This window comes from Furipterus horrens, unplaced genomic scaffold (assembly GCF_987537825.1).
Source record: "Furipterus horrens unplaced genomic scaffold, mFurHor1.1.pri manual_scaffold_11, whole genome shotgun sequence".
Lineage (NCBI taxonomy): Eukaryota > Metazoa > Chordata > Mammalia > Chiroptera > Furipteridae > Furipterus > Furipterus horrens.
Window position 1 is genome coordinate 46,116,454 of NW_028327181.1, and position 14,653 is coordinate 46,131,106.

The window sequence follows — 14,653 nt, forward strand, 5'->3', positions numbered from 1 at the left end:
AGTAATTGTGAGGCCTTTCTGACATCCTCAATTCAATCTTTTCAAACTCATGGTCATAGTCTGGACTTCACTGCAACACATTTGCTGTACTGGGCATGGGGTCTTTCTTAACTTGTTCACTATCAACTGGGCATTACTTCCCGGAAGCTCCGCCTGGAAGCTGGCGGTCTCCTTTCACCCCCTCACACCGTAGGACAGCTGGAGGGACCCTAGTGCTGTGCCTCCCAACCTCTCATCTGCTCTGTGCTCACAGTCTTCTCTCTTGTGTTTTGGTTCACATATGGCTTTTTGGTTAACACACAGCTAGTAGGTCTTACAACTATTAGTTTGATTTGAGTGCTTCAGAATATTTAAATAAGGGTCAAAATTCTTCCTACCGAAACTCTGAGGTATTTTTAAAGACTGGTTACTTCCTTGGAGAGCATAAGTGCTAAAAAATAATTTCTCTGTAAACAAATTTTGATTTTTAGGCCAATAATCCCTGGGATCCATAAAAGTTCTTCAATGACTACTGTGCAGAATCATGAGGGAAGGTATCAGCCTGTGGCTGTAGCAGAGGGGGCATTAGCTCGACCCCAGGCTCTCCAACCTGGGCAAAAATCTGCACAAAGTAATCTGTGAGGCCCCCTCAAGAGTGCTGTTTGGTTCTAATTCTGTGTGTCTAAAGGGTGTCAATAAGAACACTATGGACCTAATGTCACCACTGAGGGATACTGGGTCCCAGTACCATCTGTGACCAGTTCTCTTTTTTGATGTCCTGCTAATTGGTTGTGTGAGGTAACCACTTTGGCCTTGCTGACTGACATGGGAGCTGAAATTGCCTCGCTGTGCAGGAGGCTCTGGTAGAGCAGGTAGGAAGCAGGCACAGCGGTGGGCAACACTCGGGCCCCTGTGAACCTGAGATGTGTATGTGCCCAGGCACTTGCCCACGCAGACTTGCTGGGTGCTGTGAAGAGACGCTGGGGCCCTATGGGTAGGGAAGACAGGAAGACAGTTTGTGTGCAGCTTACTTTTCAAGGTCCACCTGAATGCTGTGCTCTCATGCACTGACTGCCACAGGGGCATCATTTGAGCACTTTTGGAAAATAGCCCTAAAGCTTTCTCATGATTCATAATGGTTTTCAAAAGGGTTTGACTAAGCCCAAGAGCAGTGCAGACAGCCTCTTGGCCACCTGGGTGCTTGCTGGCAGCCACATGTGCTTGTCTTAGGTCAATGGGCTATGCTGTCACAGAGAGGTCAAGAATATGCTGCCAACGGAACTCATTTCCAGTTTTCTTTCAGAGCTAGAGAAGTGAGCTGCTGGGAAACAAAACCATGCACATCTTGCTGAACAGTAGCATTAGCACGCTTGGCAACAGCAGCAAAGCAGCCACCTGCAGCCGGAAGCCAGCTCTGTGCTGCACAGGGTGGTTCTTCTCACCAGGGGCCTGACTGGGCAGTTACTGGTGTAGCTCCAAGAGATGGTGAGAAGCTCAAGAGGGTGATATCAAGGAGCACAGGGGCATGCTGGGCTGCCACATGCACACATACAGGCATCTCTGGTTATAAAGGGGGTGGGCGAGAAGCTGGACCACTTCACACAACCCAATGTCCATGCGCCTGAAAATGTCACCTTTGAATGCCAGGACCTGGGTATTCTGCCTAATGAGGCAGAATGTGAAACAGGGTAGGGATGTGAGGAACAGCGACAAGAAATGGTCATTTCTCAAAGCTCCTGAGAAGGAATACCACCAGCAGCCGAAAGTTGTGCTCTTATATTCCTTACACAGAATGCTCATTACACACCAGTTCCCCAGAAATTTGGGACCAGAGTGACTCTTGACACTGTCTTGCAAATATTCCTATCTTTTGGGAACCCCCAACTCTGCTCTTTTAGGACAGTTAAGAGACAGCCCTCCAGGGGTGCCCTTGGCCTGTCTATCCAGGGCTCTTCTCCTTAAGTGTGGGTTTGCACCAGCCTGGGAAGAGGATGAGGCTGTGAGGGGAAGTGTGGGGCTGCCCCTGCCAGGGGAAGGCAGAGAGGCCTCCAGAAGCAGGTGGAAAGGCAATGGGGAGACTATACTCCCTCTCTCACCAGTGATCCTGTTCTGGTAGTCCTCTTTCCTGGCAGGGGATGTTGAACAGGACACTAGACCCTATCTCAGGCCCTGCTGTGAGGCCACACCATGGTGAGCAAAGAGTCGAATACACAGAATGTTGACTAGATTCTGCTTATACAGTAACTGGGGGCCAAGGACTGTCTCCCAGATCCACCCTGAGAGTCTGATGCACCAGACACCACCCCACAACAAGCAGGAAAATGCCTGCCTCTCAACTGCTTTGCAAATTAAATGATGCTTCAAAACCTTAAGGTTCTCAAAGTCTTTCTGGTACTTCTCCCGCAGCGTGGCTGTGTTGCCCTCCAGGCCCTTATGCTCCAGCTCCTCCCGCATGATGTCCATCTGAGCCTCCAGCTCCTGAATGCGCTCTCTCAGTCCTGTCATGGAGTCAGCCTCCCCAGCGGCCACTGGCAGGACACCCCTGGGCTGGTCAGCTGGCAAGGTGGAGGAGGGGGACTGATGAGGGCTGCCAGCCCGGGGGGCTTCCGGGGGCTGCCCCTGGTAGTGGCAGAGGGTCTCCTGCAGGCACTGAAGGTTCTGGGAGTAGTGTTCCTGCAAGGTCCTCAGCTCTTCCTCGTGGATGGTCTGCAGCTCTTTGACCTTGAGCTGGAACTTATCTTCCAGGGTCTGCATCTGCTCCACGTGGTGCCTCTCCATGTCCTGCCTGTCTCTGACGGAGGCATCCAGCTGGCTGAGGACTCTGCTGTGCTCAGCCTGCAGCGTATGCTCCGCTCTGTTCAACTGTTCCACCACACACCTGATCTCCTCCTCATATCTCCCTTGTAGGGCAGACATGTTCTCGCTGTGCTTGCTTTCCACTTCTTCCAGGTACTTCTGCTGATGGTCTAGCTGGGTGACCTGGGCCTTGAGCTCTGCATTTTCCCTTTGAATGATGGCAATCACTTCTAGGTACTCGCTCTTCTGCTTCTGGAGAAGGTCCCTGTACTCCTCCCTCAGGGCTCTGACAGCTTGCTCATGTTCCTGGCAGGAGGCCCCCCTGCTCTGCCAGGACTCCTGGTAGCACTGGAGCTCCTTTTCATACTCCAGCCGGATTTTGCAGGCTGCATAACACACCTGCGCCTGAATAATTGCATCTTTAACTAATAATGAAGAATACTGGCCAAGGCCTCCCAAGTAAGTGTTATAGGAAAGATTCTGGGACACCTGAAGAAGCTTCTGACAATCTCTTACTGATTCCACAGGGGGAAGAGAAGTCAAAGAGGCAGATATCTCTCTTAAGAGGCTGGCCTTATCTTTAAGCTGTTGGGCGAGTTCTTCCTGAATAGCAACGAGGGCCCCAGAGCTCTGATCAGACAAGTGAAAAGGCTCCTGGGAGGCAGCTACATTTTGATGACTCAGTTCTTCTCCTAATGGGCTCAAGGATGCTTGTACACCATCTGCAATGCCTGCTGGAAGTGTGAGGGCTTCTGAGACCTGCTGCATCACTCTCTCAAAGTCCGGGGTTTGGTAGGCTCCCAGGATTTCCCCCAGCATGTGCTTATGCTGCTGCAGGGCCATCTGCGTCCCCCGGAGAGTCTCCTGGATGCTCTGCAACCGACGGTGGAACGACTCCCTCAGTGACTGCACAGCGAAGCTGAGCTCTGCCCTGACCCACGTAGCATCTGCCAGGGCGGGGACCAGGGCTTGTGGGATGCTCTGCTGCCCACCTCCTGATGTGCCAGCTGCCTCTCCTCCCAGTGTCCCCAGGTGCTGACTCAGGGACTCGACCTGGCTCCAGAATTCACCATCCACCAGCACCTTCTTAGCCCAGGTGTCTGCTGTGGCCCCAAGAGAGACTGCAGCACTTCTAGATTCCAGGGGCAACTTTCCTGACTGAGAAATATCATGGAGAACACGTGAGATATCTGATGTTGTGTTTTTTAAAGAGTCTGCTATTTGGTTTATCAGTGAGGCTTCCAGAGCTATTTGATCAGAAAGGAGCTTCAGCTGCTCCTGCTCAGTCGGTTCAGGCAGGTGAGGTGGCTGCTGCAAAGTCTCTTTTCCTTTCTCCAAGAAGCTCCCTTCCTCTAGCTGAGCAGGGGCCCCACTGTCTGCAGGGGCTGGCCAGTGGCGCAGGGCCTGGATGGCGCAGACTAGCACTCTCTCCACGCTGGCCAGGGATCCCGCTCCTGCCTCCTGTGCTTCCTCCCGGCCAGACCTTGGCAGGGATCGTAGCTGTTCTCGGCAATTTTCTAAGCAAGCCAGGGCCTGAGTGTTTTTCACCTGGAAATTGCCGAGCTCCCCAACGTGAGTTTCAACTATCCTCGCCCTAGCCTGTTTCTCCTGCTCCAGCTGGGAGGCCAGCACACCGACCTGCAGCAGGCTGGTGCGGAGCTGCTCTCGGAGCCGGGCCTCTGTGCCGGCCCACTGGTGGTGCAGCGTGAGCAAGGCCTCCTGGCTCTGGCCCTGCTGGCTCTCCAGCTTCACTGTCACATCTTTAAGCTTCTCTTCTGTGATGTAGAGCTTGGTCTCCAGGGAGTGTATGATGGAGAGGTAGGTGTCAGAGTCGCTGGCTGCGGGGAGCGAGCTGAGGGTGGCCTCTGACGACATGCTTTCCTCTGAGGGCGACCGGTCCTGACTGGTGTCAGAAGATGTACTACTGGTCCAGGTCTTCTCAGATCCGTCAGGCTGGGTGTATTTCTGGCATTGGATTGTGGAGAACCTGATTCTTTGCCTTTTCACACTGGGTACCCCCTGCTCACATTTTGCTGTGTTCTTTGAGTGCCCCTCCTTGTCAGGCACTTCTGACTTTGGGGGCATCATGCTCGCTTCTCTCCTAGGGCTGCTGTGCCCCTGTTTCTCCCTAAGGGCAACCCCTAGGTCATCCTCAAGCCTCAGGTGTAGGAAGCCTGGAGATACGCCTGAGGCTTGGAGCTGTGGGCCTGTAAGTGCAATTCCATCCTCCTCTGCTTCTTCCAGGAAGCTCTGCTGCTCCTCAGCTTCTTCTAATGATGCCTTTGTAAATTTCCTTAAAATCTCTTCCTTTGTCTGGAGCTTCATTTCTGTTTCCTCTAAGCTGCTCCCCAAAGCAACCATTTTAACCAAAGCCTCATTGAGGTCCTGATCTTTCTTTTCCAGAACTTTCTCATGCATTTCCTTGATGTGCTTCAGTTCTTCCTCCTTTTCTTTCAACAGAGTGTGCATGCCCTGGAGCTGGCCGGCTACCCTCCTGTAGGAGTGCTCTAGGCTCTGGTAGTCTGCCTCTCTTCCCCTCAGTTTCTCTCGAAGCTCAGCAACATCCCCATCAGACAGGGCAGCGCGCTCCATCAGCTCCTGGAACCGCTGCTTGATCAGGTCCCGCTCGTCTCCGAGGCTTTGGACATGCTCAGCCAGCTTCTGGATGCTGGCCTCCTTCGCCTGCAGCTGCTCCTCCAGCTGGTGCACGGCCTCACTGCCCTCGAACCTGGCACTCAGCTTCTCCTTCTGAAGGAGCTCCATCTGTCGCTCGTGGTCCTGGAGCTGGTCCTCATAGGCGCTGGCCTTGTCCTCCACCTGCCTCAGGTTCTGCAGCAGCACCTGCTTCTCTTTCTCGCAGCTCTCCAGCAGCAGCTCATAGTTCCTCTGCAGCTTCTCCTCCATCAGCCGCTGGGCCTGCTCACTGGCGCTGAGCTGCTGGCTGAGGTCGGCGATGCGCTCCTGCAGCCTGTGAACCTCTTTCTGCCGGTCCCTCTGCAGTGCCTGTTGCATCTCCAGGTCCCGCAGCGCCTGCGTCTTCTCCAGCAGCAGGGCCTCTGCACTCTTGAGCTTCTGCTCACTGGCCTGGAGCTGACCACTCAGCGCAGCCTTGCTGTGCTGCCACTCCTCCAAATGCTCACGGACCTTGTCCTTCTCCAGTTTCAGGTCATCCTTGAGCTTGGCCAGTGCCTGTTCCTTGACGGTGAGCTCGGCGGCAGCGTTGCTGAGCCTCGCCTGTAGGCTGTGGATCTCAGCCTCGTGGTGCCGGACCATATCCTTGGACTCCCCGTAGCCGCGCTTCAGGGCCTGGGTCTGCTGCGTGGTCAGCCCCTGGCGCTGGCACTGGACCTCCAGCTCCCTTTGCAGATCTTGATTGACTCTGTGGAGCCTCTGCCAGGCACCAGGTGGGGAGGTGGCCACTTCAGTCTTAAAAAAACCGATTAAACACTGGTTAGTAACACTCGGGCTTCCCAGTTCTGAGTGTCACACCTCTGGCCAGGGTCAACCACAGAAAAGCTCCTTGGTGGGTTAGCCGATAATTATCCTTGGCACAATTTTTTTTCATTAGAAAAATCCAACAAATCATCTTAATTGTTTTGACAAGTGCTGCTTCCAGGTAAACAGAAAACATGAATAATAACATCAAAACAACTCTAATCGAACAGCTTCTAGGAGAAATAATCAAACAAAACTGAATGATGGAACACGGGAAAGCAAAACAAAGACTGAAAGACAAGAGACGGGAAGGAAAGAAGGGGGAGCAGAGCATGGGCACCTGTTGGTTTTACAAAACAAAAGGTACGCAGCTCTAGACAATCAACCCTAAAAAAGCACAGGACACAGTGCAGGTGATGATGTCACTTCCTTCTAGGACAGGGGGAGAAGGAACGGAGGCAACTGCTCAGGAATGTCAGCGAGGTGACATCTGAACATTTTCCTTTTGGAAGTGGAGCTCATCCTCTACAGTAACAGGAAGAACTAATCTCTACCTGTAAGAAGACAAAACGAGGGGAAAACAAAAACCATGGAGTAAAATATGATAATCAACAAAACAAACAAACCTTCATGGAATTCAAAATGAGAAAGTGAAGCATGCAAAAAACAAACAAAACACAAACGAAACAAAACTCCCCAAAAGGAAAGGCATGCAGAATAGACAGAACTAATAACGGAGGGAAAAAACAACATAAACAAAAGTGAGAACAGCCCAGCCTAAGAATTTGGCCTGCCTCAGCCTGCTGGGGAAGCCACAGATGTGACACTCAGTTACGTTATTAAGTTACACTCCACGGCAAGTCCAAACCATGCAAGCTCCTCCTCCCAGCACAGTTAGCACAGCGACCATCCCAGGCAGACTCCTTCTGACCCTTAATCCCAAAGGTTTTTGCTCATTCCAACTTCTGATTATAAGCATTCCCAAAGCATGAAGGGAGGTAAAAGCAACCTGCTATCAGACCGAGCAGGAAGGCGTTTAGAAGCCAGTTCTGCCCAGTGCCGACTGATAAGGGTTTGGGTGTAGGATCATGCAATCATCCAAGCTAGACACAGAGGTAGATTCTTAGGTTAAGATGTGCAAAATCTGCCGCTAGTATCTTTACCACTTGATGTGAAGTGAATTTGTGTAGGATGGGGGCCCAACCAAGGTTTCAGAAGATGCTCCCCAAGTCTCAAGGTTCTGCACAAACGACTCAGAAAGCCCAAAGGGAGCTTTGCACGCAGGAGGGTCGCCCACCACCAGCAGACCCTGGAGCAGGGCAACAGCTGCGGCTGGGCACACAGGCGCCCAGGGCCACTGTCCAGGTTGGGGGAGAGAGAAACGGAAGGAAGAGACAGTAGAGAGAACAGGCAACAAAAGCGGCACGGACAGAGGCAGGAGAGCAGACCCTGCCGAGGGCTCACAGACGCCCTGGACAACCCGGATGGAGGCAGCCCAGGCACGGTGGTCTGGAGATGGTGACCCAGTAGCAATTCATGGAGACTCGGAGTCACCGGGAGCTGAGGGCCCTCAGAACGAGGTCTAGTCTACACAGGCAAGGAAAGGCTAGTGCTGGGGGGGTGGGCGGGGGGGACTGGCTTGTTCGGGTCAGTGGCGGGGCCTGTACTTAAACCCACAACCTCGGCTGAGGCCGAGACCTCAGCCTTGGCAGAGAGCCCTGCTCTATCGCCTTGTTTTGCTTTTCCCCAGTACGCATTTGTCAGCTGTCTCTCCCTCCCGGCATGCCAACCCATGGGGCAGGAGTGTGTTCTGCTGAATCCCAGAACTAGAACAGGGCCTAGAATGCTGCAGGACAGACAGCCCGCACTGGCTGACCTCCTGCCTGGCGAGGCACCCTCCGCAGTGCCCGGCGCTCTCTGTGAACCTGCCTGTTGAGCAGGACTGTGGCACAGAGACCTCTGCTGGTAGATACTGGGTTCAGGCTCTCAGCTTAGGACCCAGGCTGGGGCTCGCCTCATCTCCCCTTCTGGGCTGGCTCAGGGCTGGTTGGCCACATTTTTCTCCCCCAAACTTCTCTAGGTAGAAAGAGAAAATGGGGCCATAGGGCTAGTGGTAATAGCCCAGGCCTCCCTGTAGGTATGGCACAGATACAGACAGACAGGGAGGACACACTGCTTGCTACCTCTGCCACTAACTTGGTCATATAAGGAGGCATTTGGCTGGCTATTACTCAATTTCTTCAATCAGTAAAATAGGCCTAATACTGTTTGAAAAAAAAAAAAAAAACCATTGGTTTGATTCCCAGTCAGGGCACATGACTTGGTTGCACATCAGGTCCCCAGTTGGGGGCACAAGTGAGAGGCAACCACACAGTGATGTTTCTCTCCCTCTCTTTCTCCTTTCCCCTCTCTCTAAAAATAAATAAATAAACAAACAAATAAATAATTTTTTTTTTAAAAACCAAAACTTAGAAATGACTGGCAAATACACGATATTTATAATAATTGTATATTGAGTTACTGTGAGGCAAAAGAAAAAAAAAATCAAAATTATTTTATTAAAAAAAAGAAAAACCCTTAAACATAGAAGTTTCAGGCCGTGAGAGCCACAGTCCTAGGGCAGAGGAGCCAGAGGACAGCACCTGGGAGAGGCGGGCCCTACTCAGCAGGTTCTGCACATTCCTAGCCTGCTGGGGCCCTTTGCACGGAGGCCCTGAGTGCATCTCGAGCGCCGCAGCAGCCCTTCAGCCCTACCTGCAGCACGTAGCCCTCCCGGGCACTCTGCTCCCGGCCCAGAGCCACCCTCAGCTGGTCCTGCAGGAGCCGGTTCTGCTCCAAAAGGTCTGAGGCCTCCTTCTGGCTCTGCTCCAACTGTTGGCAGAAACGTATTTTTAAGCACCTCGATAGTAACACACAGAAGCAGCAGCACAGTGCAGGCCCACAGCGGCATTTCTGGCATGAGCTGGGCTGAGCACAGAGTCCTCCTGGCTTCCCAGGGGGATAAGCTGATCTGCCCTGAAGTGCAGCACCTGGAATAGAAGGCTGCAGCCGTAAACACACACCTGTAATAACACCCACATCATTTCCACACCTGCTCAAGGTTCCCAGATGCAGCCCCAGCAGGAGCTGAGGCGTTGTGCCCGCGCCAGAAGGAAGACCGCACCACTGGGCCCTTTCAGCTTCCTCAGCACGGTCCAAAGGTCCAGTGCTGCCCTGGGGAAGCCCCACTCCGGGCCCTGCCTTGTCTCCCACTGCAACCATTCCACTTTTATACAATGGATTCCACATAAAAGTCTGTTTGTTAAGAGGGTTCCTGAAGAGTTCCACAAGATGTAGAAAGTAAGCAAACTACTTCACACTCTTCTTGCTTTCAATGGCTTTGAATTCAGTCCTTCATCCACTCATCTCTTACTTGCATACTCCCTAGGTGCCTACTGGATGCTGGGCCACATGGGCCACTGTCCTGCCCTGCCCCCAGAGGCTGTGGGAAGACGGAGTGCAGCAGACATGCCAAGATGTGCTGTGAGAGGTATGGAGAACTCTTTCAGACATTGCTGTTTAAAATAAATTTATGGTTCAGTGTGTGGTCTGCTGGCCAGCAGGCCTAGGTTGGCAGCTCAGAGCAGTGTGCATTTGAACTATTATTTATTGCATCTTGCCTTTATTATCTTATTAATAGGCATAAAAATGGAAATAATATCAAAGTGCTCATGCTAGTGATAAATGTCAGCCTCATGAATTTAATCAACTAGGAAAAAGAAGAGAAGGCAGACCAAAGTGACATATTTTTAACTTTAATTAGCTACTTATGTAAAAAAACACATTTGAAACATGAAACTGTAACCTCCTTGACCAGGCACTCCTTGCTCAGACTTATAAACCCACTGAAGTTCCCCAGCTTTGACTCCTGCATATATTTTCATGAAGGAGCATGTTATGCTACAAATGCAGGGGCTGGCTGCTCACCTCTGCCTCCAGATGCCCCGAGAGGCCTGCTCTGCAAAAACCCTCTGCAGCGCAACCTGCGCCAACTGAGGTGAGCGACAGGCACCCTTCCCCTGCTCACCCACCAAGTGACTCTGTTTTACGTCTTGAGTATCTAAGATCCTCCTGCTTCCTGCCCTGCAGCACCTCAGGTCTCATGGGGGTCACCAGGCTGCTGAGAGAGCCCTGGGGCTCTTCTCTGCCTTCAGTTTGGCCTCCTCGACTCAAGAGCTGTCTAGTGCAGATCAAAACCTAACTCTGCTCACCCTCTTCCTCCGGCTGGAGAGACAAGGCCCCCACCTGGGCCCTTCAACTCTACTGGCCTCTTCTCTGGCCACTCCCAACTAATGGCAGTGTCCTTGACACATGGCAAACTATCCTGTCCTTCTGCAAAGGTCTGGCGCCCCCTCGTACCACCCAGCATAAGCTGGCACTTCCTGTACCTCTCAGCAACTACACTGCACTCTAAGAACATGTCTGTCCATGTGTCTTTCTTGCTGAATGGTCTCCCAGCCCCTGAGGAGAGGGGCCACATTTCCCTCACTGTTACACAGCTGAACCACTCAGGCCAATGCCAGGCACAGTGGGTACTCAGGAAAGGCTGCTGTATGGAACCCACCCACCTGCCCACCTATGGCCGCCTCTCATGGTTACCTCCTTCTCCAGCAGAGAGGTCAGCTCATGAGTGGAGAGCCGGTCACTTCTGTCCTCAGAGGACAGGTGCAGAGGGGCAATGGGCACCTGCTTTTCTTCCCGTAGAGGAGTGGTCTCCACCTGATGCCACCGCTGCTCAATCTCCACATGGACGTTCTGTGTCTTGATGTCGGCGGGCACAGGCAGCCCCGGGCTCCGATCAACCTCCATCCGCAAGGTCATATCATCAGCAGCTGGCCCGTCCACAGTGTCAAGCATCCCGAAGCGCTTGCGGCGTTCTTCCCGCCTCCGCGCACGCTCCCGCTCCAGCTCTCCCGACTCTGCCTCTGGGAGGGTATCAGGGGGCCCTGTGACGCTGGCCCTCTCCTGAGCCAGGGCCTGCTGCAGGGGGCGGAACTCAGCCCAATCAAAGGTCTTGGAGCGCCCCTCTCGTCTCCTCTCCCGAGCGCGGCTCCTCTTCTGCTCAGGGTCTGCCTCCCTGGGCTCCACTTCTTGCTTCTCACCCGGCCTCAGGCAGGTCTCGAAGGAGGAGCTGTTCCGGTTTTTCTCCTCTGGCAATGAGCTGGGGGCAGGGGACAAACAGCTCATCAGGTATGGCTCCTGTGCTCGCCCCAGCAGAGGGCCCAATCCCCTTGGGGTAGGGGAAGAAAGGACCCTCTGTCATCCCTTCCTCAGAGGGAGCTTAAACCAAGTTCTGAGTGGAGACAGGAGAGAGAGAGCCACAGGAAGCCCAGAGGCTTCCAGCAGGAGGACATCACGGGAGCAACCTAGCTGAGAGATGCTGTAGGGGAGTGTCCCAACAGCCCTGCCACTGGGACAGTGAAGCACAGGGAGCCCCCACCCTGCTCAGAGCCAGAGTCGAGAGCCCTGGCAGGCTGCACGAGGCACAGCCACTGTCCAAACCTTCATGAGGGAGGCTGACCCTGGGGCAGGAACGTGCTTACTGGGCAGTAGTGACAGAATGAATGAGACCTGCCTGTCTCGTGAAAAGATCAAGAGTTTTAATAAGCAGGGAGGTTACATGGTCAGGCCTGTGTTTTAGGAAAACCACCCTGGTGGCTGCTATGACAGATGAGTTAAGAGTGACACATCGCCCAGGTGGCACCAATGAGCCTGACAGGTGGAAAGCGGGACCCTCAAGGGCACTTCCGCCTGCCCAGTAGCAAGTCCACACCTTTTCCCAATTTTCCCCAAAGCACAGATTCCTGAAGCAGAACCTACCGGGGCAGGGGAAGGGAAGAGGTGTCAGTCATGGTGCTTGGAGGCAGGATCCTCCAGGCTCTAGGATAAGCCCCGGAGACCCGCAATCTGAGCAGCAGCCAGGGGAAAAAAGCAGAATAAGGTGCCATCTGGGTTACAAGGGAAGGCGGGTGCTCCAGGGAGCACCTGTGTTTAAGTGGGACAAAGAGAAAGGAATGAGTGAAAGAGGCACCCCAGGAAAAGAGGACGGAGTGACCGTCAGCGGCTGGGCCACCTGCCCTGGCAGCTAATTAGGGAAACATAAAGTGCTCCAGAGTGGCAGGGCCTGTGAATTTTTAATTTAAGACCACATGTGTATCTGAATAAAAACTCTCCAGAACAGACCTATTGATGGCCCTGAGCTGAGAGCTGGAGCAGGCTTACAGCCTTATCAGGCAGCAGGATAATGTGGAAAAACGGAACCCGCAGACCTACCAGCCTTTCCAACAGAGGAAGCACCCCCAGACAGGAAGCCTGCAGTGCCTGGCTTTTGATGTTTGTATCTGTTTCTAATATGTTCTTGGGACATAGCCTGGTAGCACTAAAAACATAAACAAACCGTTTTCCTCAAACTGTAGAAGCCCGCGTGAAATAAGCACAAAGGCTGAACACAAACTGGGGAAACAAACCACCCCACTAATTCGGAAGTAAACCCTCGTCAGAAAGACAGTCGTCAGATCAAGCATCCCATAGAGACAACAAGCCTGGCTCCTGTGTCCTCCCAGTCCCCACATGGAGCTGGTGCCCAAGCATGCAAGGGAGACACACATGCCAGTTTGGGACAGGCCACTCGTAAGCCACATGCACACACAAGTGTGGCTCAAGTGTGTCCTTTATACCTGTTCTGAGGCAAAAGCCACACGCCTGCCCTGAGACATTCCGAAGCTGACAGCTGCCACACACATGCTCAGTCCGATCAGAGCCGGGACTGGCGAGGACAGGCCACTGGCTAGAAGACGTTCTGGCTTGAGGCCTCCTGGCCCTTGTGCGTCCACCTCACCTCCTGGAGGCCACGCAGCAGCCTTGGCAGAGAAGCCTGAGCTGCCTGTCTTGCTTTGCTGTGGGGGTATTTCCTAGCGCTCCAAAAGAGTGGTGGGCTTGTGAGGCTCCAGCCTCTGCTCCTGACCAGGAGAGAGCTGAGGGCAGCTGCTGGGGCTGCCAGGGAATGTAGCCCCCTGAGGGCACAGGTGCCCCTTGCATCCCTGCACGCAGGATGTGCTCCCCCAAGTAGGACGCCGCAGAGCGGGTTCCCAGTCACCACCTCCTGGTCATACCAACTCAGGAACAACAAACTACTCTATTTGTTTAATAAATAAATGAACAAACACTACCAATAAACACAGAAAAGAATTAAAGAAAAGACTTATTTTGGGTTCCTTCCCTTTCTTCTTGTTCAAAGAGGAACAGTATCACTAGGAAGAAGGCGAGGACTTCATAAAGATTTAGGACAGCCACAGCTGCCCAAGCCACCAAGGGCACCTGGAGTGTGAATGTCAATGCAAGAAATACACTTGAGGAGTCATTCAAACTACATGCCTGCAAAGTGTCAATGAGAAGCTCTCAGAGCAGGCGAAGGCCCTGAAGCCTTGAGGTGGGGGCCGCCACCTTCTGGGCACCAATGGGCCCGCTCCACACACTGGAACCACGGCCTCTTCTTTTAGAATGAAAACCAGCAGGTTTCTAACCTTCAGGGTTGGAGGAGGAAGGCACGCAGAGAATCACGAGATATACGAACCGAAGAGTGTTATGGGGGAGAACAGTTTTCCAACTTAGGCTCTGCCACTGAGAGGTGCAGAGAATTTTTCCTGGTTACACAGAAATCCGACAGACATAGGAGTGAGGTGAAAAGGAAAACAAGAAACGCTATGGTGGCCTCTGGGTGCAGCCGCCAGCGAAGCCCATGGCCACGCCCAGACCAGAGGGAGTGTAGCCCCTGCGTTCAGGTCTGACGGGGCCCTAGTGTTGCTTGTGTGGCTACACAAGCCAGGCTCTGAGGAGGCAAAGGTGGCCTGATGCAGAGAACCAGGAAGCCAGAAAGAGAGTGAGTGGGGGCAGCCAGCAGTGGGAGCAAGGAGCAAAGGAAGAAGGCCATGTGGGGCCAGGTGGGGTGCTTAGGTCCCAGGAGAAGCAGCAACCCATTATGAAGGAGTGAGGCAGAGGCCCCTGGGGAAGGAGGTGCCCTTGGACTTTACCTTGTCACATCCGGGGCAGAGGTCGGATGGACATGCTTCATGATGGTCTGGATCCAATTCCGCCGGATTCCAGAAGTCATAGCAGAGAGGGTGAATTCGCCCTCCTTTGTCTACATAAGAGACAAGGCATTATCAGTGACCATCATCACCTGCTCCACCCCCAAAGGAAGTCCTGCAGGGAGGACTGTAGCCAGGAGGCTGTCTTAGGAGGACCCTGCGAGGACCCTGCTTGGAATAAACAAGACCCGAGGGCAAAGGAAACAGCTAAGCCCCCGACGTTCCTCTGTGTTCACAGTAAAGGCTGACTCAGGCACCCCCCTCTCTGCCAGACTCAGCAGGCCTTTACCGAGTACCTACAACGTCCAGGCACTGAG

The 14,653-nt window shown here is 53.3% G+C and overlaps 1 protein-coding gene across 3 annotated transcripts in view; it reads right to left on the reverse strand.

Moving 5' to 3' along the window:
* Positions 1-14,653, reverse strand: part of MPRIP (myosin phosphatase Rho interacting protein) — a 163,365-nt gene that overhangs the window by 30,783 nt on the left and 117,929 nt on the right. For 2 of the 3 annotated variants that reach the window (XM_090291045.1, XM_090291046.1), the window contains exons 13-15: positions 14,280-14,389; positions 10,849-11,410; positions 8,965-9,081 (exon numbers count right to left, since the gene is read on the reverse strand). In XM_090291045.1, coding sequence (XP_090147171.1) covers positions 8,965-9,081; positions 10,849-11,410; positions 14,280-14,389 — 789 coding nt within the window. Of the gene's footprint in view, positions 1-2,346; positions 6,202-8,964; positions 9,082-10,848; positions 11,411-14,279; positions 14,390-14,653 lie in introns of all 3 variants that reach the window. The other variant, XM_090291048.1, reaches the window with a different exon arrangement.